Source organism: Pituophis catenifer, unplaced genomic scaffold, assembly GCF_029215685.1.
Source record: "Pituophis catenifer annectens isolate HBS135680 unplaced genomic scaffold, rPitCat1.0.hap2 SCAF_2, whole genome shotgun sequence".
Taxonomy (NCBI): Eukaryota; Metazoa; Chordata; class Lepidosauria; order Squamata; family Colubridae; genus Pituophis; species Pituophis catenifer.
This window is the reverse complement of record NW_027256882.1, coordinates 267,191,203-267,216,862: the sequence shown is the minus strand read 5'-3', so window position 1 is coordinate 267,216,862 and position 25,660 is coordinate 267,191,203. Positions and strand designations below refer to the sequence as shown.

The 25,660-nt window shown below is 38.4% G+C and overlaps 1 protein-coding gene across 1 annotated transcript in view; it reads left to right on the top strand.

Annotated features, from left to right (window-relative positions):
* The first annotated feature begins 5,554 nt into the window (after positions 1-5,554).
* The window catches only part of ZSWIM6 (zinc finger SWIM-type containing 6), a 102,645-nt gene continuing 82,539 nt past the window's right edge, over positions 5,555-25,660 (top strand). Inside the window, exon 1 of the mRNA XM_070935867.1 lies at positions 5,555-6,269. Coding sequence (XP_070791968.1) covers positions 5,555-6,269 — 715 coding nt within the window. The remainder of the gene's footprint in view (positions 6,270-25,660) is intronic.

Sequence of the window (25,660 nt, the reverse complement as noted above, 5' to 3'; positions counted from 1 at the left end):
CCTGAGAAGTATACATTAAATTGAAATTGTTCACTAATCATTAACCAGAGCAGACGGTTAATACCAATATAGTCTTCTTTAAACACTAAATGCTTTAATTTTATCCAGTTTGTTAGCATGGATAAGCTTTTCACCATAGGGTGCCCACTTTTATTTAAGTTGGACCATATGTTAAGTGAACTTATGTTATTCATCTAAATTGGTGTTTGTAGAAATAAGGCTCCTTTGACAATCTATAGCTACCCAAGAACTGCTTGATACACAGGTGTCACCTAAAATGTTTGCTTCTACTGTACAGATTCCCATACTAATATTGGGATGATGGGGTATGCTTAGCATGAAACAAAGACTTTGGGGAGACATAATAACTGTGTTCAAATACTTGAACGGTATTTAAAGAAGTAAAGTAAAAGAAGTGAAGCAAAAGAAAGGGCAGAATTGTTGAGAGTTCTTCCAGAAGACAGGAAAAAATGGATTTATATTACAAAGTAGATTTTGATTGCATATCAAAAAGTGTTTCTGAATAAGAAAAATACTTGACTTTTATAGCTTTTCTGCTCTAATGTATGTCAAAATGAGCTTTAAAAATTAAGGCAATATGCATTTATGAAGAAAGGGTAGTTGTCCCCAGGATTTTCAGATCTATTCATACCAGCATAGTTTTGGTAATTATAAAATGATGTCGAGTCTTAATAAAGAAACACAGTTTATTTTTCCATTAAAATGATTTACTTTTAATATTTTAATAACTTGTCCATCTATGTATTGTGTATTAAAAACAAGCTTTACTACTAAAATAAATCCTTTCTAAGTATTCCAAAAACATTATTAGAACTAACAAAATAAAGCACTGAGTTCATAGCAAAAGAAGCCATAATGAACTCTGAGGCCAGAGTATGGAGGGTTATGATCATAGTATTAGACAGCATTCCTAAATGTGTTTGTAGGTTCAATAAGATTTCTTTAAACAGTTATGAAAAAATCAAATAATTGTTCTTAGCATAGCTTTAATGTTGAAGATTGGACTTTCTCATTGTCTTAATCTGATCCAGTTTATTTTCTTGAATTCCACAATGTATTTTTAATATTGAGACAATACCAACTTCAATCAAAGGTATCTTAAATTTAAGAACAGGAAATTGTAATGAACACACACTTTTCAACAGGTAAATACCGATATTTGCTTTGAAATAAATAATTAACTTATCAAGTAATTCATCTTCAAGGCATTCAAGTGAAGATAAACAAGAGGGAAGGTAATCTCAAAAAAGTACAACTAGCAAAGATAATCAGGCTGTCTCAGACAATTAGGCAGGAAAAACAACACAATGTTGTTTGTAAAACAAAGAAGAATGTAGGTGAAAAGCATGCATCATTTATTCTTGCCAATTTAAATCTCCAGTTTATGTATAATTATTTTTAAAATTTGAGAAATTAAATACTAATAATTTTCTGACAATTTAATTTATACTTAACTTTATACAAAATTACTATTTACTGAGCAACCTAATTTTTGATAATAGTTCTCTGTAGTGTTAAATAGCATTCTACTCAGATGAGTTCAGCCTCATGATGTCTCTTGCCTATTCTCTTTTCAGTTACTTTATTTGTCTATATAATATGGAAAAAATATATTAACTATATTACTGTTGCTACTATAATTTTTCCCTGGGGGCCTATTACAAACTTATATGTAAGACTTATTGTACATTTATAACTAAAGAGCTGTAGGTACTTTCTAACATTTTCTTAAGTTAATTGTACTATATCACCTTACCCACCCCAAAAACAAATATTACATACTTGTCTCAGATTTTTAATCCAGATTTCCTTGTTTCCAACATTAGGAAATGTTGGAAAGTTTATTTGGTTTTTCAAGCTCAAGCAAAAAGGAGTTAAGTTTCACCTTTCAGAGCTTCTTGGCTAATTATTTTTAAATGATTGACAAACATACCTGTAGATTTTCAGTCTAATGGCATATTTGAAGTACATATGTATTCCATTAAAAATTTTCTTCCTCCATGCTGTCTATAAGCTTAAAGGAAGATAAAATATATCGGCAATGACTTGGTATATTTTATATCAGCCAACTTTATTGATGTAAAGAATATGTGTGTGTAGCATTCTGTCCAGTATTGTAAATATATATGCTGCTTTTTTCAGTGTACAAATGGATTTCTTGCGTAATGCAGACCCATAGTATGTCTCTGTTACATCTTTTCAGCAACATATACACTAGTAACTAAATGAAAAGCTAACAGGCTTAGAAGAATACCTACTGTTAGAATTCTTAGCCTAAAATAATTTGCCAGTGATAGAAACGGACCATTATTCATGTCTGAAAAAGATAAAAAAAATAGGCATACAGTATTTCAGTTTTATTTTTTCAGCCTGTGTCATCTAAACAGCTAACTAGAAAGAAAATGAAAGCCATGTGAGGAAATGGGAAGATAATATTGAATAAACAAACAGCCTTTATAAATGATTTGTTAGAAGAAAAACCTTGGTTTTTCTACTGCACTAATAAGAAATACCAATGCAGTATGATTAGTAAGTTTATATTGTATATCACTGTAATTTCACTGTACACTTAACATACTAATATCCAGAAAGTATTTAAAACAGCATTTTATACAGATGAGGATTTTTTTAACGGCCAAACAGATATTCATATTTAGTTTTTATTTAACAAAATGTATCAGCGATGTATATCTCATACTCTCCCTGGTACAAGAACAGTCAAAAAGCAGGAAACCGAATAAGAAATATTACTTCATTTATCAATGTATTTATGATGAATGCCTATTTTACTACTCCAATTCCTAGGCTTGACTCCACAATGATGCTGCATGGCTGAAAATTTAAAAATGTAAAAACAACATCATCATATATACGTAGATCTGAAGTTACAACCACAATCGAGACCAGAATTTTGATTGCTAAGCAAGGTGGTTAAGCGACATACACCCAATTTTACAACCTTTTTTTACCATGGTTAAGGGAATCAGTGCAGTTAAGTAAATCATATGGTTGTTAAGCAAATTGGCTTTGCTTGTCGGAAGCCAGCTGGGAAGGTTGCAAATAACAATCACATGCCTCTAGGATGCTGCGACCATTATAAAGACATGCTGGTTCCCAAGTCCAAATTTTGATCACATGATTGTGAAGATTCTGTGATGGTTGTAAGTCACTTTCTGAGTGCTGTTATAACTTTGAACAGTCACCATACAATTGATTGTAAGTCAAGAACTACCTGTATGAAAGAAAAAGAATGCAGCTGACGAGAAGACAAAACCAAAAGGCAAAAGTGGCTCAATGACCATGCTACTCCAAAGCCTTGGAGAATTCTGCAGAAATTCAAAAAAAAATAGCAACAGTAACCATCTACGATGTGGCTGCAGAGAATATGCATAATGTTACAAAAAAACCTTTTATCTATCAAGCACTTAAATGATTAAGCTTTGACTGAAACTTTTAAGATCCATAAAGTACAACATCAAATAGGTATACAACATGTCAGCAATGACCTGATATACTTTATGTCAGCCAAATCAGTCAATCTCTATATGAAAAGAAGAAACAATAAGGGTCCAATTATTAGAATTATTTATTTATTTATTAGTCATATTTCTATGCCGCCCACTCTCCGAGGACTCTGGGCGGCTTACACCAATGACAGTATACTAAATAGCATATTGCCCCCTAACAATCTGGGTCCTCATTACTGTATTAATTATTGTATGAATTAATTGTATACCAAATACAAACATTTATTTGGTCATTTTCCAAGCAAGCTTTCCCCTTTTTCCTTCTTCTGAACTAGTACTGGGGCATAAACAAAATGTAAGTCTATAAATCTCATGCAATAAGGGAGTTGTTGGTCTTTGGCACAAGATACAGTGCAACGTTTTGATGATTTTATTGTATAGGACAGAGGAAAATAAACCACCACCCTACTTTATCTTTTTCCACATCTGAACTTCTAAACAGTTTTGCTTATTTTCCACCACTTTTTTTAAAAAAAATCCTTTTCCTTCACTGCATAAGGCAACAAGTTAAAGTACCCTCAAGACAAGCCTGACTAGAGCCAGGAAGGTTTGATTGGCCACATTCTAGAAGTTGATTTTTTTGTCCTTGTCTTTTTTTCTATACCAGCCAACAGCCATGAAACTCCCAACGGTCTCCTATCCAAACATTATCCAGGATCAACCCAGGGCAGCCAGATGCTGCCACTCACCGAGATTATAACGTCTCTCTCTCTCTCACAGAGGTTTATACACCCTCTAATGAAATGAACTTAATCAGCAGAAAAAGATCTTTGTGCGTGGCAAATTATCTTCGGGCTAAACGTCATGCCACCATCGCATCGGGCTTCGTCAAGGAGCTTTTCCCTCATATTTCGAGCCCTAACCTCGGATACTTCTACGGTCCCATCCGTTCCTCAAAACCCTCCCTTCTTTTTCCTCCTGAGGGAAAGGCTTCTAACCGTCGAGGAAACAAAGGCGAACACCGGAGCGTCGGAACCACCAGAAACAGCTACCTCAGCAAAGCTCAAACCACCCGAAAATATCCACCTAACGAAAAAACGCGCTCCTCCGGCTCATCGCAACCACGCCTGGCTGGGAGGAACGTCATCACCGTCCGAGTTTCAGCGCCCGAGAACTAAAAAAAAAAAAAAAAAAGACTGGAAAAGGCCTGCAAACCTCCCCCTTTAAGGGCTCCGCTGGTCGCTCGACCGACCGACCGTTTCCGCTCAGGCGCAGCGCCGCAGACTAACGGACAGCGGCCGTCGGACGCCCAGCCCGCGCGCTGAGGACAGCGCTGCTACCGTATTTTTTCCTCGGCGCGCGGACAAGAGAGGAGTTTTTTTTTATCCTGCCACCCCCGCCTAGGGCGGATTCCGCCTTCCCGGCCGCGACTTTCCCGGGAGAGGCGAAGAGAAGCCCGCGGGGTGGAGTAACGCGCCGGGCCCGCCCAAGGCCGCCTCTTTCGCATTCCTTTCCCTAAACGGTGGCACAAGAGGAAGACCCCCCCGAGCCCCGCCCCTCTCCCCCCTCCGCCCACCAAGGGAGGCGCCGTCCCCCGAGAAGAAGAAGGAAGTCTTGGGCGTGGTCGCCGCCGCGGCGTAACGCTCTCGCTCGCGCGCCCCTGGCGCGTCTCCTTTTACCTCCCTACCCGCTCGGTACGTGCTTCAGAGAGCCGCGCGCGCGGAACCCCGCCCCCTCGCCCCTTTGGGATCGGCCGAACGCAGCCCTCCGGCTCCGATCTCCACCCTACCATGTTTGAACACAGCCGCCGCCAACCCGTCACGGCTGACGCGGCGAGCACACGGCCGCAGGGCGCGTTCTATTTATGTTTGTGGCCGCTGGGTTTTGCATATGCCCGCCCCTTGCTCCTCCCCTCCTTTTGTGGGCCAGGCGGAAGGGCCCCTCCCCTTTTGCCCGTATATAGCGCTGGTAGGCGGGACCTGCCGCTCCGGCAATCTCTCGCTGCCTTCCTGGTGCCGTTTATAGAGTAAAACCACTTCCGCTGTCTGCTTAGAAGCGGCGCGATCATGGCGGAGCGCGGACAGCTCCCGACCCCCGCCAAGCGCCTTTGCTGCAGACCCGGCTATGGTGCTGGCTGCAGGCCGGGGCAGCGGGCGGGCGGTGGCAGCAGCGGCGGCGGCGGCGGCGTGGGTGGCGGCCTCGGCGGCGGCGGGGCACTTTGCGTCGCGGGACCTTCGTCGGCCGCCGCTGCCGCTTCCTCCGCCGCCGTCGCTTTCCCCTCTGCCCTCGCCGCGGCTTATGCCGCGTTCGGAGTGCTGCCATTGGGCAAGACGCAGAGCCCGGAGTCCTTGCTGGACATCGCGGCGCGGCGGGTAGCGGAGAAGTGGCCCTTCCAGCGGGTGGAGGAACGGTTCGAGCGCATCCCGGAGCCCGTGCAGCGCCGCATCGTCTACTGGTCCTTCCCCCGCAGCGAGAGAGAGATCTGCATGTATTCTTCCTTCAACACCGGCGCCGCCGCCGAGGATTCCTCCGCCGGCAGCGTTTCAGCCGCTTCCTCGGGCGGGGGAGCCGCCTCCGTAGCTTCCACGGGTACCGCCGGCGGTGGCGCCTCTCTCACCAGCGCCGTCTCCAACAACCTCGGCGGAAGCGGAGGGACCAACAACGCCTCGCCCGGCGGCGGCGGCGGCGGGACGGACCCCGCCGCCGACGAGAACCGCCTGCCCTTCCGCAGGGGCATAGCTTTGCTCGACGGCGGCTGCGTCGACAACGTCCTGCAAGTCGGTGAGTCATTCGGGCTTCGGTGGGTGGAAGCGGCGGCGGGAGGGCGATGCCATCGTTTCTCCCCCCCCCACCTCCCCTCCACCCCCCCCCCACGCCCCGCTTTGCTTCCCGTCCCAGGGCTTCGGGTCACGGTCTCTCCCTCCCGCACGCATTCTTCAAGCTGACTCTCTTGGCTCATTCACCTGTACGGTCGGCCGCCTTCCTCTTGCTCCAGCCGCCCGAAACACTCCCCCCCTCCTCCCGTGAACCTTTTTTCTCTTAAGTTTTCTTTATTCTCCTTCCCTCCGTCAGTTCCCTAAAAATACAGACTGGCCGGGCACCTTCCTTCTCCCCGCACCCGCCCTCCCCCTCTCCCTCCCGGTAGCTTCTCCTCCTTTTAAATCTCCTGTCTTCAGGCTCCTCCACGTAATTCCAATTTGCCTCTTTGCACCCAATCAAGCAACCGCCCTCATGTTTCTTGGGAAATACTTTATATATTTGTTTAAAAAAGGCATTGGGGATCCCAGAACATTCTAATCCTATGGCCAGTGGCTTGTTTTTGCTGTCCCAGCACCTTCCAGCACCTTACATTTCCCATCTTTTTATCCTATACAATATCCTCCATCGGTACAAAGACCCATAGCTGTTACTTTTTTTTCTTCTCTTTCTTCTCCTCATTTTCCTCCCCCAGATATCAAGGAGTATGAATGGCAATGAATCAGCAGGAGAATCCTCTGGGAAGCTTGGCAGGGAAGGAGGGAGGGAGGGAAGGAGGGAGGGAGGGAAGAGTGTCTTTGGGATCTGCCAGGAGAGACTGTGAGCCTTTAAACAAAGACATTTCTAGGACAGCAGCACTTGAGAAGGAAATAACATCTAGCCTTGGTTTGGCACAGAGTCCTAGAGTGCTTTTGTGTCCAGCCTGCATCTCCAGGTTTTTTTGTTATCGATGGCAATGAGGGTAGGTCATTGGGTCATAAAGCTGTCAGATTGCTGATGAAACAACGAAAGTCTGTCTGCGATGCAGGGGCGGGGAAAATGGGCTGCCAAGGAGAAACTGTTGTGCAGGAAGGCAAAGCCTGTTTCAAGGGCTGCCAAATAGATCCAGGATGTAGTTGGTTTCTTTTTCTCGCATTCTATCTTGCTGCAGAGCAGGCGAGACTCTGCTGATTCCTTCATGAAATAATACTTTCCCCCTGCAGTGCTTGGGGCTGTTCTTTCCATTCCTCTTTAACTCCTGCTTTCTTTCAGTCATGGAACTTTGGAGGTGGATTTCCATCCTATTTCTGCCCTTCAAGGAGGTGAAGGTGGGGAGTGGTTACTTCTTCCAGTTAAGGGGGTGCTAAGGATCTGTAGGATGACTTCCCTTTCTCTTATGTTTGGATTGGAAGGTCTGCCTCTGCTCGAAGGGCAAAATGGATAGATGGTTCCCTTTTTAAAACTTCCTGCTCAGGGCGAGGCGAGGCTCTCTGTGGTGCTCAGCCCTTTTTGTTGATTTTTCAAGAGAATTATATTTGGTCAGTACATCTGTGATGGCTTTTTGGAAATTCCCCCCTGATGCATCCTTCATTTTCATGTTTGCTTCCTTTTCAGAGAGATTTTTTTTTTCTCCATGAAAAGGGGAAGCCAAACAAAAGAGCTGCTTTCATTGCTTTTCAGTGTCTGCAAAATAGCAAGGAGCTGACAATGGGAAAGGCAATCTGGAGATGTTAAAGCTGCACAACTCTATTTGTCCTCTGCGCAGATTTGCTCAGTTTCCTCTCTTGGAAATGTAAATGCAATCTATGAGTTTTGTGGGTTCCTTCTCCCCCACTTTCTAACCATCCGCTACGTAGAAGTGATTTTTGGAAAAGGCCATTGGGCTTTCCTGTGTAAGATCTGTGTTTTCTTGGTATTTAAACATGTGGCTATTTCAGTTAAAATTGCCATCTATGTTACTATGGAATTTATATCTGTATCCAAGCTAAAAGGTTAAGGCCAGCCTGAGTCAAAATGGAATTGTTGAACTAAGGCAGACCTCATTCTCCCCATATTGCCTTTCTGCTTTTGCTGCAAATGGTTTAGCTTTGGGCACTCCCCTAAGTTCTAATTAACATTCCTCAAGACTTCTGTATCTATCCCTCTAGCAGAAGTTGGAGGCACCTCTCCATTTGTGGTGCCACCACTAGAACAGAGCCTCTTCTGGTTTGGCTGGTCTTGCTGAGAACTCCCCCCTCCCTTCCCCGCTTGACTCCACTTGTAAGGGATGAGAAATGACAGTAGTGTATGTAGCGAGGGTTTCTTGGCTGATTACATTTAAGCTTGGAATTCACTGTGAAAATAAAGCCAAGAGGTGATAAATAAAAGATGCAATCTTCTCTGAGAGACAGACACCCAGCATGGGCTTAGCTTTGCTTGCTTTCAGCATTTAGAAGAGGCCTCATTAAGAAATCCTGAAAAGGGGAGGGGGAACCCTTGTGAAACATCAACCGGAGAAGGGAAGGGATCTTGAACTATGTTGTCAAAGGCCAATGCAAGGCCATATGCATGAATACCACTTGTGTCCACTGCTGCTTTTGGAACAGTTAAACATCCAGTAAATACTTCATGCTAAAAATGTACTTTCATTTTTTCCTTACATGATCTGTTTGGAAAACCTCCAGATTAGTAATGTATGGAAACTTTGCCTTTTACAGCATTATTTAAAACCTGACTTTATATGGGTGTGGTAAGAGAAAATATAACAAATCGGGAGGTTTCCCAAATCATGTATATGCATTACTGTATTTGCATGCTGTTCATTCCCAAGGGCTCTGAGGACTAACAGTCAGGATCAGCATACAGTAATAATTTCCTGCAGTAAATGCTGGGCTTAGTAGGATTGATGAAAAAGTTGTACATAAGACAAGCAGACTAAACGGAAAAAGATTCACAGGTGAGCAGACTCTTGTAAACGGTCCTTTTCTTTAGATGTTGAATTCTATTCTCATTTTAGATACTGTTTTTTAAACTGGTTTAGGTAATTGTACAGCTTAACCTTTAGATTCATGGGAAGTTGCCTTTGAAGCTGCTTTAACACAGCCCTTTGATTAAGAAAATGTTTGTATAAAAAAAACCGTACAATGTATTGTGTACGGTGGATGACCAATCCACCTGGGTCAACTATTGGAATAGCAACTTGTTCAAATACTGTGCTGCAGAATGGCATAATTTCTACGTAAACATTTTTAGTGCTGGTTAATATATTGTCAATGTTAAACATTTAACAGTAGTGACAAATACTATTAGTCATTTAGTTTTGTTATCTGAAATTTAACAAAAACGCATTATAGGAAGTTCAGATTGTTGCCTCTTCCGACTTAGTATTGTCAGCACTGCCCTAGACTCTACAGTCTGCCTGCAAATTCTAAGTATTAAACTGCAAATTCTAAGTATTAAATTCTAAGTATTAAATAGAACTTTTCTCATGCCAGGTTGGAACTCTGTCACTGAACTAATTAAAATAAAAATTACTTGGAATTGTGTTAAATGACAGTTTATATGCCATCTCTGCTATAATATATAGTCCTGTAGTCAATCTTATTGCTAAAAACCTGCATCATAATTAAACATATGGGAACATATTTTAAAATGTTTTTAATAGGCTAGAATTATGTCTCACATGGAATATCCTATGCTTCCATATTATTGTCTGATGTTCCATAGTTAGAATTTTTAAAATAAAAGGTAATATGTTTGTCAAACTGTGGTCAAGGTTAGTTGCCAATTTGTTCTATACAGAAAAAAGTCTTAACGATTGCTTTTTAAAAAAAGAAAAAATGCATATCATTCTTAGTTCTTTAGTTCCTTGAATCTAGTGCATAGAGAGAATATCCACAGCTATTACTAAATAACCATAGTTGCATATTATATATTTGCATAAAAGCAATGTGTGGGAATTATTTTTTTAACCATATTTAGTGTTAACGTTTAGAATGAAAAAAATGGGAATATAATACATATGGTATGTTTATCAGAAATCTAGATATTTTTTATTATTTTTAATAAGAGATTAAGATGGCTTTGTCCCTGGCTGGATTTGACCTGCAAAACAATTAAGCAACCACAGAAATTTGCTATTTTTCAGAGAGCAGGATTTGTACTCTTGCAAGGCTACTAAGAACAAACATTTTCTAATGTTTATAGTAGACAAGCAATTAGCATGTCATTCTTTGTAATGAGAAACCTTACAGTCATATAAAAAATCAAGCTTAAAATGATTTAGTTCCTTTGGAGCTCAACCCTTTGTCTATAGGTACACTTTTCTCCTTGGCTAGTGTTTTCAGTAAATAAAAAATAATTGAAAATTATTAATGAAGTAACCTGGACATAAAAACCTTAACTACATTGATGGAATTTGGAGCATCTAAACATCTGATCTTGGATTTTAAAGTTTGCTAGTCCTAATAATGCACTACATATTTATTACGAATTTTCATTCAATTGTGTCTATAGCTTGGTTGGTTTAAATAATTTAATTTTCTGATTGCTCTTTCAGATATCAGCATCTATCTTTGCTACTGTGGCATGATATATTGGAGATGGATGTCTCATGCCAAAGGAGCTGTAGATTGAGATGTGATAATTCCAGTTGTAGTTTCATTTGTACACCTGTGTAATAATTGCTTCATAGCTGATGCCGTGAAATTTAAAGGAGATTCGTATATTTTGGAGAAAAAAAAAATTGTAACAAGGAAGTGTGGACAAAACTACAGTCTGAGTCAGGTTCTGCTGCAGATTTTGTCGTGCTTCTTCTCATTCATGAGGACTTCTTATTCTCCAGGGGAGAATAAGATTCTGCATAAGATTCCAGTACCCATAAAGTCAGGATCTAATAAACATTTCTTTTTTCTAAGATGTTGGCCTGGTTAATCTTCCTGTGTTATGATTTTAGGACTGAGAAATAATTCTGTTTCCAATCAGAGCATATTTAAATGATTTTTACATAGTTAATTTGAAAACCAGTTTATAGTTATTTTTTATGAGCCAGTACTTCTGTCCGTTAATATGTTTCTAAAGATTACCTTTTTGAAATGTTTTTTTTAGCAGTGCCTGTTTTCTATTCGGTTCCAGCTCATATATTAGATTTTATTGGGATATTAGAAGTCAGATGGCTTTTGAAATGAAAGTAGATTTACTTGATTATTATCTCATTTCTAGGCAGAATTTTTAATCTGCATACTTGATGACTGTGTTATGTTTTGCACATTTTGGCACTAACTATGGAGTGCATAAACCACACCCTATGCATGTGTAAAGTTAGTAGTAAAACAAAAATAGCTAAAACATTTTATATTGCACAACTTAAAATATTTCTAGAGGGTAAGCAGGTTAGAATTTCACCTACTAGTTAATCCAGTTTTGATGCCAAGAAAACCTATTGAGTGTTCATGCAGTATAACACCTGTAAGTTGTGTATACCTGTAAGTACAAAGGTGGGTGTATTTATTTGATTTTTTTTCCATCAAAGCCACCTGATAGATTATACCTAGGCGTTCCAAAGCCAGTTGAATTTTAGTACGATAATACTAAATGCAGATGGCATATAAATAATCAGATTGTCTCCTCTAGTTGCTATATTTTAATATCAGGTACAATTGCTTAAATTCAGTTTATTCACAGTCTTTGAAACAAAAGATGATTCAAAGACTGGCTGGAGGATATGGTTGTGCCATTGTTCTAGTTCACACAGTCATAATGCAGTTTATCTGATTTTATCTTAATCTCTACTATGAAAATAGTTACTGTAGTGTGTGAAGATGATTTACATGTTTTTCTGTAGAAAAAAAAATGAATATAAATTCTTTAAATCTTTGTAAGAATTTTATCTCCCTATTGAAATACTTTCCCAGTCTCATCTGTAAGTTTTTTTTTTTTAAAGATGAACCCAATAGCACTTTATTGCTTTAGAACAATCCATTTATTCTGTCTCCAATTTCTGTATGTTAAGGTTCCTAATTCTCAACTCCTGTTAAGGTCCCTAACTAAATTGGGCCTTTTTCTCAGAAACAAGTATTTCATTCTGAAACAGCCATATTTTGGTTACAGTATAAATGAAGAACATGAGTTTTAAAATCTGTAAATGGAAACTGAAACAGTCTGCAACAGTAAATCTGTAAAAGGAAACTTTTTTTTTTTTTTAAATAAGACCTTGTTGCAAGTGAGTACATGTGACAGTCTTTGAAATAGCTGGAAATTGTGTTTGGGCAGTGGCTGAAGAAGTCTGACATTAATTGGAACAATGCTGTAGAACTTGTCAGTAAATTTAAATTCTCCCTTCTGGACTTAGCTGATCGGATATGCTGGAAGCTCATTTAAGAAATTAATGTGTTGGAAATCTAGGTGATTTACCTTTTGTCTTGTTTTAGCAACTTGTCTGTTTTTATAAGTTCTTCTTTTATTGTTAATTGGTGTCAGATTCACTGGTGGTGATAAAGAGATTCACAAAAGACTCAGCAGAAACGGAAGGTCAGATGGAAGGGAGGAGAATTATTGGGCATAAATTCCAGGGGTTCTCTTATTCCATGAAGTTTGAAACTAGGAAATGTTGGAATTTTTAGGCACAAGGTCCTTGCTAATTTTTACACAAGCTGGTAATTTTTGGCCCTATTTAAATAAGCCCTTTAAACCTGGCTCTACCCCATGCCTGTATGAGAGTGGGCGATTTTATTCGTTAAATTTATTTTTATTTGCAGCCTATCTCTCCATGGGGCTACTCTAGATGGCTTACAACAATAAAAAGGTAGAAAAGGAATGGAGTGCAAACGGAAGAGAAATAAAATAATGGATCAATAAAATAAACAGTGACAAGGAACACAATGAGAATACTACATTCAGTATGATAACCAGAAAGATGGATGGGTAGAGAATAGAGAGCAAAGGGTGGGGGGAGGGTGAAGTTTGCCACCAGTCAAGTAGCCACTTCCAGTGTGGAACTCCTCCATTTGATCTCCTGGCCAATTGGCAGAGCCAAATCCTCAGTCTCTTGTAGAAGGATAGAATGATGGGTCCCTTGTGAGGTATTTTGATCTTATGAATGATTCTTGGCTCCCCTCCCCTGGACTTTTGAATGATGCCATTTCTTTATTTTTAATCTTCTGTTTTAATTGCTATATTTTGTAAGATGCCGAGAGCGAGGATGGATTGGGGCAGCCTGTAAGTTATTTAAAAAGATTAATTCCATGATAAATATATTATTAAAATCTTAATTATTTCACTAACAGAGTGTTTTAATAAACTTTCATGTGTGGGCAGTTAAACAGTGCTCGATTTGAGACCAGGGCTTGATGAGGTACAGGTTGGGTAGAGCACTCAGGTTCTCTTACAGCAGGTCCAGATTGCTCACAGCTCTGAGCAGGACCAGCTGTCTGTGCCTCCACTGGCTGTTTCCTCTACAGCAAGGGTGTCAAACTCAAGGCCCATAGGCCGGATCCGGCCCACGGGGTGCTTAGATCTGGCCCACGGGGCCACCCTGAAATAGCGAAGTGCCTCTGCCAGCGAAAATGGTACTCAGGAGGACCATACACGGCCCTCCCGAGCTCCTGTTTTTGCTGGAAGAGTGCTTGGGCTGCCATAGGTGCCCCCGACATCAGGGATGTCAAGCTGGCCACATCCCCCCAGCCTCCCTGAAGTCAAACACAACCCTGATGTGGCCCTTAATGAAATCAAGTTTGACACACCTGCTCTACAGCCACAGCCCCAAGGCTAGTCCTGTTCCATAATAGGTAAGAACCAAGGTTCATGAGAGTCCAGCAGATTGACCAAGATGGAGGAGGAGCCAAGGCAAAACCAGTTATTGCAGACAAAACTGGTTGTTGTCTAGTTTAGATAACATGGTGCAATAATTGCTTTATTAAATTATGCATTTGTAGATATTAGGTTATTTTATTTATTTATTTATTTATTTTATTAAAATTTATATGCCGCCCTTCTCCCGAAGGACTCGGGGCGGCTCACAAGTATAAAATGACAATAAAAGTTAAAGGTTAGAGATTAGGACATCTAAATATTTGAGATTCTTTACTCCACAAGAAATTCTTAAGACATAGTACAGAACTTGAACTATATATGGTCATCTTGAACTATATATTGCCATCTTGAAATGTTTAGAATACTTTAGAATACTTTTAGATAGTGGCTAAGTAACTGGAACATGATTTATTATTAGAACAGTTGAACTCTGCATTATGTATTTAGAGGTATTAAGCTGTAATACCTCTAAATCTTGTGGGATGTATTTCTGAGTAGAAAATCATTATATGGAAAAATGTAATTTAAAAATTAGAGAGGTCCAGCCAAGTTGTATACTTTGAAGTCCCATTGATCTGAATGGGAAAGGGCTAAGCACATTCATAAATCTGGAAGCTAGACTTAGCTTTGTCAGGACAATGTCTACATTATTGTAAAATGAGAATATATGAATATGTTTAAATTCACTGTGTGACCAATCTTATCTTCACTTACTGGTATTTCATAATGTAATGTTATTTTGTAAAGTGAAATAATTTTTTAACATTTTTTAATATTTTACTTTTGCTAGTTCAAGATAGACTAACACTTATAAAAATGTTATGCAGTACAACACCTGTATATTGTGTATACCTGTAAGTACAAAGGTGGATGTATTTATTTGACTTTTTTTTTATCAAAGCCACCTGATAGATTATACCTAGGCATTCCAAAGCCAGTTGAATTTTAGTACGATAATACTAAATACCGATGGCATATAAATAATCATATTGTCTCCTCTAGTTGCTATATTTTAATATCAGGTACAATTCCTTAAATTCAGTGTGTTTTTAGATATAATTTTTTAAAATACCTTTTCAAACTAGATGTCTGCATTTGGAGTCAAGCAACTTTGAGCTTTGAACCTAGCAAAGTAACCCTGTTTACTTTGTTTATATCCATTTATGAAACGTGGTGGCACTATATAGCTTATGGTGTAAAACTAGGTGTGTTTATAACTTCTGTGAAGAAATAAAAAATATTATGAAAGTAATCGTGCATTGATATCTAGCCAGATAAAAATAGAATAAACTTTAAATTCAAGAGCTATTTGAAATAGTGTCTAATATTAAAATACATTTTAATTGTATTTCAGGTCTTACTGAGACCAAGTGATAATAAGAAATGCCTATGTGAACATAGGACACTTCATATGGGCAGGAGCAGTGCTTTTCAACCTTCAATCAATGTTTATGATGTGTGGTCTTCAAGTCCCAGAATTCAAGCCATGCTGGCTGGGGAATTTTGGGAGCTGAAGTCCACACATCTTAAACCCACTAAGGTTGAGAAACACTGGGCTAGATTAAAGTAGTGGCAATGAAGCTAGTGGTGAAGATCTTCTGGCGCAGGAAGTTCCAAATACTCGACGGGCCGCTGGATTGAGCTTCAGTTTTTTAAATAATTATGCAAATAACTTGTCTACTTAGGATGTTGGCTGGCAGGGAAAACTGTCTCTAATGCAAGTTCACTAAGACTTGTTTAACTTATCTAGAGTCTCAGACATATTAAATATCAACTACATGTCTGATGGCTGTATTATATTTTCTAAATGTTTGAATTCCCCTCTCCCACCGCCCCGCTTCTCCAACTCTTTAACTGTAGGAATTTTTGTTTGCTGCTGGGCTGCATTTAATTTCAGGTCTGACTCATTTTATTGAATATGTAAGTTGCTCTTCTGCACTTGATAGCAGTGCTGTTTCTTGAGTAAAATGTGTTTCCCACTTGAGTCAGCATGAAAAGGATTTTCTATTAAAGCAGTCAGCTGTTTACTTGAGAACAGCTGATAAAATTTCATAGTTTCAGGCTCAAAGGGTAAAATGAGCTTGTCCTTTAGGCAGGTTTGGATAGATTCCAGGCTTTGAGAAACAACTTGAGTATCCAAGGAGTGGATTTCCTCCCCCCTCCCCCCTTTCTCTCTCTTCCATTTAGCCTCCTATTCAGGAGCCCAATGATTGGGTAGAAGGTAACGGGTGATTTTCTGTATGATTAAAACTAAAGCTTGCAAATGCTTGTTTATTTCTAGATGATAATAGCAAATTTTTAGATATGAGTAATTAAAAAATAGTGGCAGTTCAGTTTAAATGTATAAATAAGAATAGAATAGAAAAATAGAATTTTTTTCTATTTTTCATGCATATATATATATGATTCCATCCTATTATATACTGTATAAATGTACTCATCCAGTTGAAGGATCTAAGATCACAATTCTAAGATACAATTAATACGTTTTAGTTAATAATTTGAAGGGGAAATGGGGAAGATGCTTTGTCCTGATAAACACAAATATCTTAAGGCACATTGCCATATTAATTTTTCTCCTGATAACTAGAATTTTTACATTTTCAAAATATAATGGCCTTTTTTTCACTTTAATAATGAATTGGATGTAATTTCTTTTGGGATGCTCCAGGTAGCAAGGGAGCCAATTTTATTTTTTATTTTTTCCATTTCTTTCTGCAGCTCTGAAGGATTACTTCTATTGTTCCTCAGTCCCCCTGAGCACATTTTTAAGGTGTGAGAGAATATCAGCAAAAATCACCTCCTCTTATTTTATCAGCAAAAATCACCACTATGAGAAATCTTTAGAATTTGAAAGCAATCCATTGTTTATATAATAGCTTCTAGACCCCCCCCAGACCCTCCCCCCAGAAATATAAGATAGTTATTCTAGATCAGGAATGGACAGTTTATGGACTTCTACCTGATAATGGCAATCAATAATGTTCATTGTTTTTAATGATCATAGACTGTGTTGCTGACATCTTCTGTTAATCGATGTTAGTGAAGTAACATTAAGTTAAAAAAAAACATGCTTAGGTTGTTAAATGTCTGAATTTAGATGCTGTTCCTCTTCATTGGCATGATCAAACTACTATCTGCAATCTATTTGGTAGATTGTAGGTCTATGAAATAGGTATGTAAATTAATAACAAAGTAACCAAAATATTACTAGAGTTATAATTTTAAAATTGTTGAAAAGTTTTTAAGGTTGTGTTTCATTTGGAATATAAATTTATTGTATTTTTCAGAGTATAAGACACACTTTTTCCCCACCTAAAACAGGCTGAAAATTTGGGTATGTCTTATACTTTGAATGTAACCCCGCCCACCCGCCAGCCCCCACCCTTCGGCCTCCGTGCGTCCTCTTCCTGGCTGCAGAGATTGCCACCAACAATGGCTTGTGTTTGTGGGCTCCGCACTTCGCCAAAGCACATTGCTGCCGATCGCCGCCCAAAAACGCGACGTGTTTGTAGCAGTGGTGAAATCCTCCGTGGATTGCCACTGGTTTGCTGCCCATGCATGCGCAGTGCACACCAAAAGTACACTGCGTGTGCATGCACAGTGTGCGCCAAACACTCACTTTGCGCGGAAAAAGGCTTGGGAAGGTAAGTAGAACAGCGAGGGGGGGAAACAGCTGTGCTGCGTGATTTAGCTTCGCTAGAAAGCAGGATTTCCTGCTTTCTAGTGAATATAAACCGTGTGGCACAGCTGATCATCAAAAATACCAGTTCGGATGAACCGGTAGCTTTTTAACTACCGGTTTGCCTGCACCGGTAGCTTTTCTTTACTACCAGTTCGCCCAAACTGGTGCGAACTGGTAGCATTTCCCCCCTGGTTTGGAAGCTGAAAAAGCGACATGTGGTGCCCAAAATGACTACCCGGAACAGCTGCTGCCTTCTCTTACCCCTTCTACGCTTCGCCTGCTTTAGTCACTGGAGTTCTCTCTGACGATCAGCTGTGCTTTTGAAGCTGTTTTTCAGCCCCAACCAGCCCCAACCTCAAAACCAGCGAGCGAACTAATGTGCTGAAGCTGACGATGCTAAGGACGCTAGCCAGATGAATACCTGGTAGGCAGAATTTTTTTTCCTCTATTTTCCTCCCCAAAAACTTAAGGTGCGTCTTATACTCGGTGCGTCTTATACTCCGAAAAATATGGTAATTTTCAAAAGTGGCATGAATAAGGTAAAACCAGTATTGCTTTCTTTCCAATCTAGTGTGTCTACTAGCTCATAATTTTGACATTTCTTAATGTATATTATGAGTTTATCAATGGCCTTTATGAGCATTGAGGGTAGATATTATTGTCTACATTTGTATGTAGCTATGGAAGGCTAACTGACTTTAAAACTGTGTTTTGTTGGTTATGGCTCAAGCCAGAGTGCTTTGGATGTGTTGAATAGTGCCTGAAGGGAGATATGTAATCTTCCTTGTGCAGCATCTTCTGTGATCACTTTTCTATTGAACAGACAAGGAAGATACTGAGTAAGAAGAATAACCCTTGTTGGACACTATTAAGTAAGTTATGGCTTTCTCAGTCAACCAAATAGATGATAAGTGATGTTATGTAGTGTGATTTGACAGTGGCATATGACGAGAAATATAGCAATGGCTTGTCTCCCCACAAACACCACAGCTTGTTGCCAATTGGTCACATATGAAGGAAGGAAGCTTAGTTAGACATTTCCTTTTATGTGCCCTTTTCAAGAGGAGAACATTTTGACATTTGATTCTTGATTTTTCCTTTAATGTTCATTAGTAATAGGTCTTGGTGGAAAAACTTTGTCTTCATGAGGACTGAGGTCTCCAAACGAGTTATGGCAAAAATAGAGTTATGGGTTTTCTACTTTCGAAAATACAAACGTGCTAATATCAATACTTCCAAACGGGTGCTTCACTTTTTCCTTTTAGATTATGCCGGCCAAGCATTATTTGGAATTGTTTTGTCTAAGGAAAATTCTGTAAATAAGCATAGTCCTCATGAACTAATTTAAAAGTCACATGTTCTTTTCTATAATGTTCTGTCTACATTATCAAGATCAGTCTAAATGCCTGGGACAGCTGTAAGTTTTTTATAGTCAAGACATTTAATTTTTAATATAATTTTATTAACAATAGCTATTTTAATAATGTGTAATTACATGAACTTTATCTGGTATCATTAATGACAAAATAGATACAGATAGTCCTTAACTTATGGCCACATTTGAAACCAAATTTCAGTTGTTAAAGAGGTTGTTAAGTGAATTGCACCAGATTTTACCATCTTTTTTACCACAGTTCTTAAGCGAATCATAGCAGTTGTTAAGGAAATCACCCAGTTATTAACTGAATCTGACCTCCCCTGTTGACTTTGCTTATTGGAAGCCAACTGGGAAGGTTGAAGATGATGATCCCATGACCCTAGGATTCTGCAACCATTGTAAATACATGCTGGTTGCCAGTTGCCCAAATTTTGATCACATGACTGTGGGTATCTGCAGTGGTCATAAGTGCAAAGACTGGTGGTAAGTCATTTTTTTCAGGGCCGTTCTAAACTTTGAATAGTTGCTAAATGAGTGGTTGTAGGTCAAGGACAGTTTACAAAATCATGGCATAGAAGAAATACTATCTAAATAAACTATATAAACTTTTGGAAGGCTAGCTCCAAAACTACAGCAATAATGATTACTATATCCATTTGTCAAGGTTAACAGAGGTCAGTAACTTCTTAGAGGTTGCAAAAATGTTCTTGATTAGCTACCTTGTGTTTCTGGAATAAAGTTCCTAATGAACATTAAAATAAGATTTTTAGTATGTTTGACCTCATTATTTTTAAAAAATAAAAAGTCTGATCTTTGTATATGTAACTCAGTTTGAGTCAGTGAATCTGGTAGTATTAGCTATGTTTTGGTTTCTAAGTATTAGATGCTAGTTTCTAAGGGAGATGCTTCCCAAACACATGGGATGAAATGATCTGAAAATTAGTTAAAGTGTCTGGTGAGCTCTCAAACTTCAGCTTTTCAAAACATGTTTTCAAATGTCATGGATATGAATATAATCCATGACATTTAGTGATTTGAGATCTTAGTCTTCGATAAAATAAGTTCTGTACTTGGTGAACTTTATGGTCAGAAGTTCTCCTGTTCCAATCTTTCTTAGATGAAGCTCAATTCTGATCCAGAAATATTTAAACCGTACAAAGGCTTAAACTTGGCTTGAGCTACCTTAATATTTGGAAACTTACATTGCCATGGATTGCTCAATTTCATATGCACTTATAATTTTAAGGAGTCAAATTAAGCAATCCCATCCTTTATAGTCCTTCGTTGACTTTTTTTTAGAGAAAAAGTGATTCCAGATTAAAGTTCATTATGCTAAATGAACTTTAAATTTTTGTAATTTAGCAGAAGGCAGTGAGTAAAGATCTAAAATATTTTTGCTCCAGTATAAAATAAAATGTTGTTCCACAAATGTATTTAAAAGTTTGGGTTACAGTTAGGGTCAGATCTGTTTCTATATAAACAGATTTTTATTACATTGGGATGAATCCAGACTTTATCATAATGAGTGGTAGTCTAGAAGGTTATTCCTTAGAATTCAGAAGAGATTCTTTGCACACAGGAGACCTACTAATAAAACATTTGTCTTTGAATTGCTAGAACAGCTACAATTTTTGAATGGCTTATAGGACAGTTTCTTGCCTATTTTTTCATGCGTTTGCATATGGAGTCAACTGGGAAGAGCTTTTAAAGCAGTTGCAAGAGTTGTGCAAAAGAGGCGGCTGCTTGAATTGATTGAAGAGAGGTGGCTCATTTGTGCTCTTGCATACTGCAAATTTTCTCTAATGCTCGCTCTGACCCTGACGAGTTCTGATTAACCTGTTGTGATGATGTAACAGTCTCTTGTAACAGAACAGCAAAGGGGACAATTTTACCTTTTTTCTAATCCTCTTACATTTTCATAATTTATTTCAAAAGATATGTGGGACGTGAGAGAGGCTATAGATTTAAAGAAAGCGGGCAAGAGTCATATTTGTTCAGTAGAACTCTTCTCTCTCAAACTTAGATTTTTGCCCTTTGACAGTATGCCTGACATTAGTCATGACTAATTTAAGTTCCTTTGATTTCAGTAGATCTGTTCCTAATTTAGTCTGAAAATATATCAGTCAGTGAATTGGATTGAGTCCAGAGCAGGAGCTGATCTTACCATTCTTAAAACTCACTGCTGTTATCTAGAGCTTGAAGCAATATTTTAATAAGATAAACCCTAGCCTAATATTCTAGCTGATTCACTGAGATCTAGCCAACTTTGAATTAAAATTATTCACCCTAGTGTGCATTACACATAAATCAAATGGGAGAGGCTGTTGCTGATGTCTGCTTCATACTAACACAATGTAAGATTAGATTTAGTTCTGACAAATTCATTTCAAAACAGAATTAAATATTAAGATGCTGGTAAGGATCAAAGGGTTGTGATATAAAAATGCTTGCTGTACAAAACATATCACTAGCCTACTCTTTTACAGTACAAATTATGTAGGGGCAATCATTGAGTAATGGAGATAAAGGGAAACTGGTTTTCTTTACATCCATGGGTAATCTTTTCACACGTTCCTCTTCTCCAGTCATACACAGTCTGCTTTATGTTTTTCTATTTTTTAGAACTAGCATCAGTGGTAGGTTGCTACCAGTTCGCCCCAGATCAGGCGAACCGGTAGCGGTGGCTCCGCCCACCCGCCCAGATGACTCTGCACATGCGCAGAAGTGTCACGTGTGAGTGTGACTGCGCACATGCCCATGAGCGAACCAGTAGCAGCCGAAATTGAAACCCACTACTGACTAGCATAGGTAATTTCTAGATAGCCATGACTTCTACATGGCCTAATTCAAAAATCCATAGTAAGGTTTATATTTTTAATTTTCTGGTTACAGAAATGCAGATGATTCATCGTTAGAAGGTAGACACATTTCCAATCTGACTTTCTGGATTGTTGTGAAAGCAAGTTTAGGATCCTGGAATTCTTGGAAGAAAACTAGGGACAGAAAAAGGTAAATCTACTCAGAAAGTCTGTCCAGTTAGATAAATGCTTCTGCTTCTACATGCAGGCATAAAACTACATGACACAATTCGAAAATTGAAGGAGCCATTTGTTTGTTACTAAACACTTTCTAGAAGAAATCATGAGAGCATATGGAATCTAAGACTTTATTTGTGAAAATATAATAACCTACAACTGAGGGAAACATGAAAGGCTAGTCATATGATTATCTAATGTTTTTTTTAGATATTACTGATTACTTTTTGATTACTTCAGGTAAAAGTCCCTTTGAAGTAATACTGCTTGGTATCCAAATGAGTTCTCTCTAATTATCCACTAAATCAGCCTTACTCAGACTTGTGATGTTGGCAATGAATAGTGGAAGTATAATTCCAATAAATTTGGAGGGCAGAAGGTGGGGTAAAACAACTTTAAATATTTCCTATATGACACTTTGCAATATGATTATCAATAGCCAAGCCAGTTAACCAAGTAAAAAAATGAAATACAAGTAGTCCTCAACTTATGGCCACAATTGAGCCCAAAATTTATGTTGTTAAAGTGAGAAATTTGTTAAGTGAGTTTTGACCCATTTTACGATTTTTCTCGCCACATTTGTTATGTGAATCATTGTAGTTGTTAAATTAGTAACACAATTGTTAAGTGAATCTGGTTTCCCCATTGACTTTGCTTGACAGAAGGCCGCAAAAGGGGATCGCATGACTCTAGGACACTGCAACCGTCATAAATGTGAGTCAGTTGTCAAGCGTCTGGATGAAAATCACATGACCATGGGGATGCTGCAAGTATGAAAAATGGTCATAAATCCTTTTTTTCAGTGCCATTGTAACTTCAAATGGTCACTAAATGAATGTTGTAAATCAAGGACTTCCTGTACATGATTCAGCAGCAAGAATCAATTCAACTCACAAAGAAGAACCTAAATATAGGCTGTTGGCTCCTAAATTCTCTTCATTTGCATGAGTTGACTAAGGCAAAAATTTCTCCCAGATTGCTCTGCCTTGAAAATACTTAGGGATTAGATTGGGAGTCGTCTTTTCTTCTCCTGACACAAATAAGTAACTGAATTGGGAAGTTACTGCTTCCTCTTCCAGTTAAATATAAAAGGATCAGCTAATTATAAATTAGAAACCACAAGTCAAAATCTGAAGGATATGTTTGTTTACTGTCTGACTTAAGTCTGCTTTGTATGTACATATGTTAACATTCTGAACTAGGAATAATAGATGTATGTTCTGGTATCTATAGGGATAACTCTTTCAGATAAATGGCTCAGCATTTGGAAGCTTTAAACTTATTCATTTTTTTGAGAAATATTGGCTTAATTCAGTTTCTTAAAGCCAATTTAAAGAAGATATTATAAGCTTTCTAGGAGTTTACCCAGATTATTTTATGAACTTTGGTAGTTTGCATAGAAACAGATTGTTTTCCTATCTCAAAGACTAAAAGGGAAAATAAATCCCTGAGCTGTTTCTTTTATAGTTAACATTTTGTAAACAATTCAAACACTATTTAAAAAACGAAGCAGCAAAGCATTTTGAAATCTAAGATCAGTGAAACATATAGTTTTTCTGGTAAGGAACATGGTTTAAAATGTGAATGCTTTTTCGGAAGTTTTAACCATTATGTCCTACTCCTGATATTTAGCAGTAGTTTATGTTGTACATCTTATGGGTTCCTCATCTCTTAACCATTATACTGCTTCTAAATTGCAACAAACTATAAATACTAAAACAGATGCCCCTGTAATTATTACATGAATGCTCTGTTGCTATTTAATAAATCTTTGAGATAAAAACCCATCTCCTTAAAAGGTTTGGTGAACAATAGTATCTTTAACTGGTGCCGAGAAGTAATAAAAGAGGGCAGCCAAAAGGGGAGCAGGAACAAATTCCACAATAAACTGGCAAAAACAAAAATCTCTTGTTTTTAGTTGTATCAGTCTCAATAATGATTTGAACAGTATGCTGTTGAAGTGTAAAACATTAAGCTGGCTGTTTTCTTCATGTTGCCTACCCTGTTTTCCCCAAAATAAGACATCCCCTGATAATAAGCCCAATTGGGCTTTTGAGTGCATGGCAATAAGGCCAAGTGCTTATTTCAGGGTTCAAAAAAATATAAAACGGTCTTATTTTCGGGGAAACACGGTATCATAAAAACATTGTTTTCAAATTTAATAAGCTAAGAGCAGCTTTATGTTCATGGCAGGCAATATTAGGATAACAAAAGATGACTTATTCCTAATAATTAATTAGCAAAAGCTGGAGTTGGAATTCTAGATCAGGAATGCTAGAGTAGATGGGTTGACATCTGAAGAGAATATAAGGGAAATAGGTGAATTGTAAATGCCGGGATGCCCCTGTAGGTGGGAGATATGTCACAAGCCATGAGAATATTATCATTGCCTGCCACATAGGTGAAATATTACATGTAGTTAATACCTTGCTATTATTGGTGAGAGTTATGAGTTTTAGATGAGAAGAGAATATGGATAATATCAAAACTATGTTTGGTTATAGCCCATCACACTGACCCTAAGCTTAAACTGCTACTATTGTACAATATTCTGTTGTTCTATGGTCAAGATGCCCCTCAAGAAACTTAAGCTGAAGTTCAGCTGGCTTCCCTGTCAACATTTGGTGAGACAACCTGATTTCTTTTTATATATCTGCAGTCTAATCTTGTTGCAGCTAAAAAGAACAAATGGTATAAAAGAACATAATGGTTCTTGGGAAGGTATATGAGTGGAAGAGGTAGATAGCACAGCTGAGACATTCCATTGGCTCAGTTAAAAGAGGATCAATTATAACATGTTTTTTTCCTTTTCTTCCTCTCCCTTTTTTTAATGTTGGGTCTTTTTGGCCACAGACCTGAAAATAACATCTCATTTTTATTAATTGAACAGCCACTTGGAATTTTTTTCTGTCTGAAAGTAAAATCAATACTTTGAATCATACCCCAATCCCCACCTGCATAATAGTTGATGTGGTCCAACAGCACCTAGTTGAAAACAAATTCTTTCCATCTGAGCAGTAAGGAAACTGCCCAAACAGCAGAGGAACAAAAGATCAGCTCCTAACTGACAAGATGATTTTAGACAACTGCAGAAGAATGAAAACCAACTTGAATATAGCTTGGATTGATTACAAGAAGGCACTCAACTCCTTGTCACATGATTAAATAACCAAGTGGCCAGAAATAACAGGAGTCATAGAAACATAGCAGCTTTGTGCAAAGTTCAATAGTAGAGTGGAAGATACAGTTGTGGGCAGTGGTGTGATAGACTGGGAGTGGTTAATATCAAGAGAGGAATCAGCAGAATAGAAGAGAAAGAACTGAAGAAAATTACAAAATACAAAGACTTTCAAATACAAGTAGAATGGCTATGGCAAAAGAAAGCAAAGGTAGTACAAACAGTAATAAGCACATAGGGTGCAATTCCAGTCCATCTGAAGCACCCCTTGAAGACCACTGGTATTAACAAACAAACTCACCATCAGTCAATTGTAAAAGGCAGTTTTACTTGAACAGTTTATATCCTATGATGATACCTTTAAAATCATAA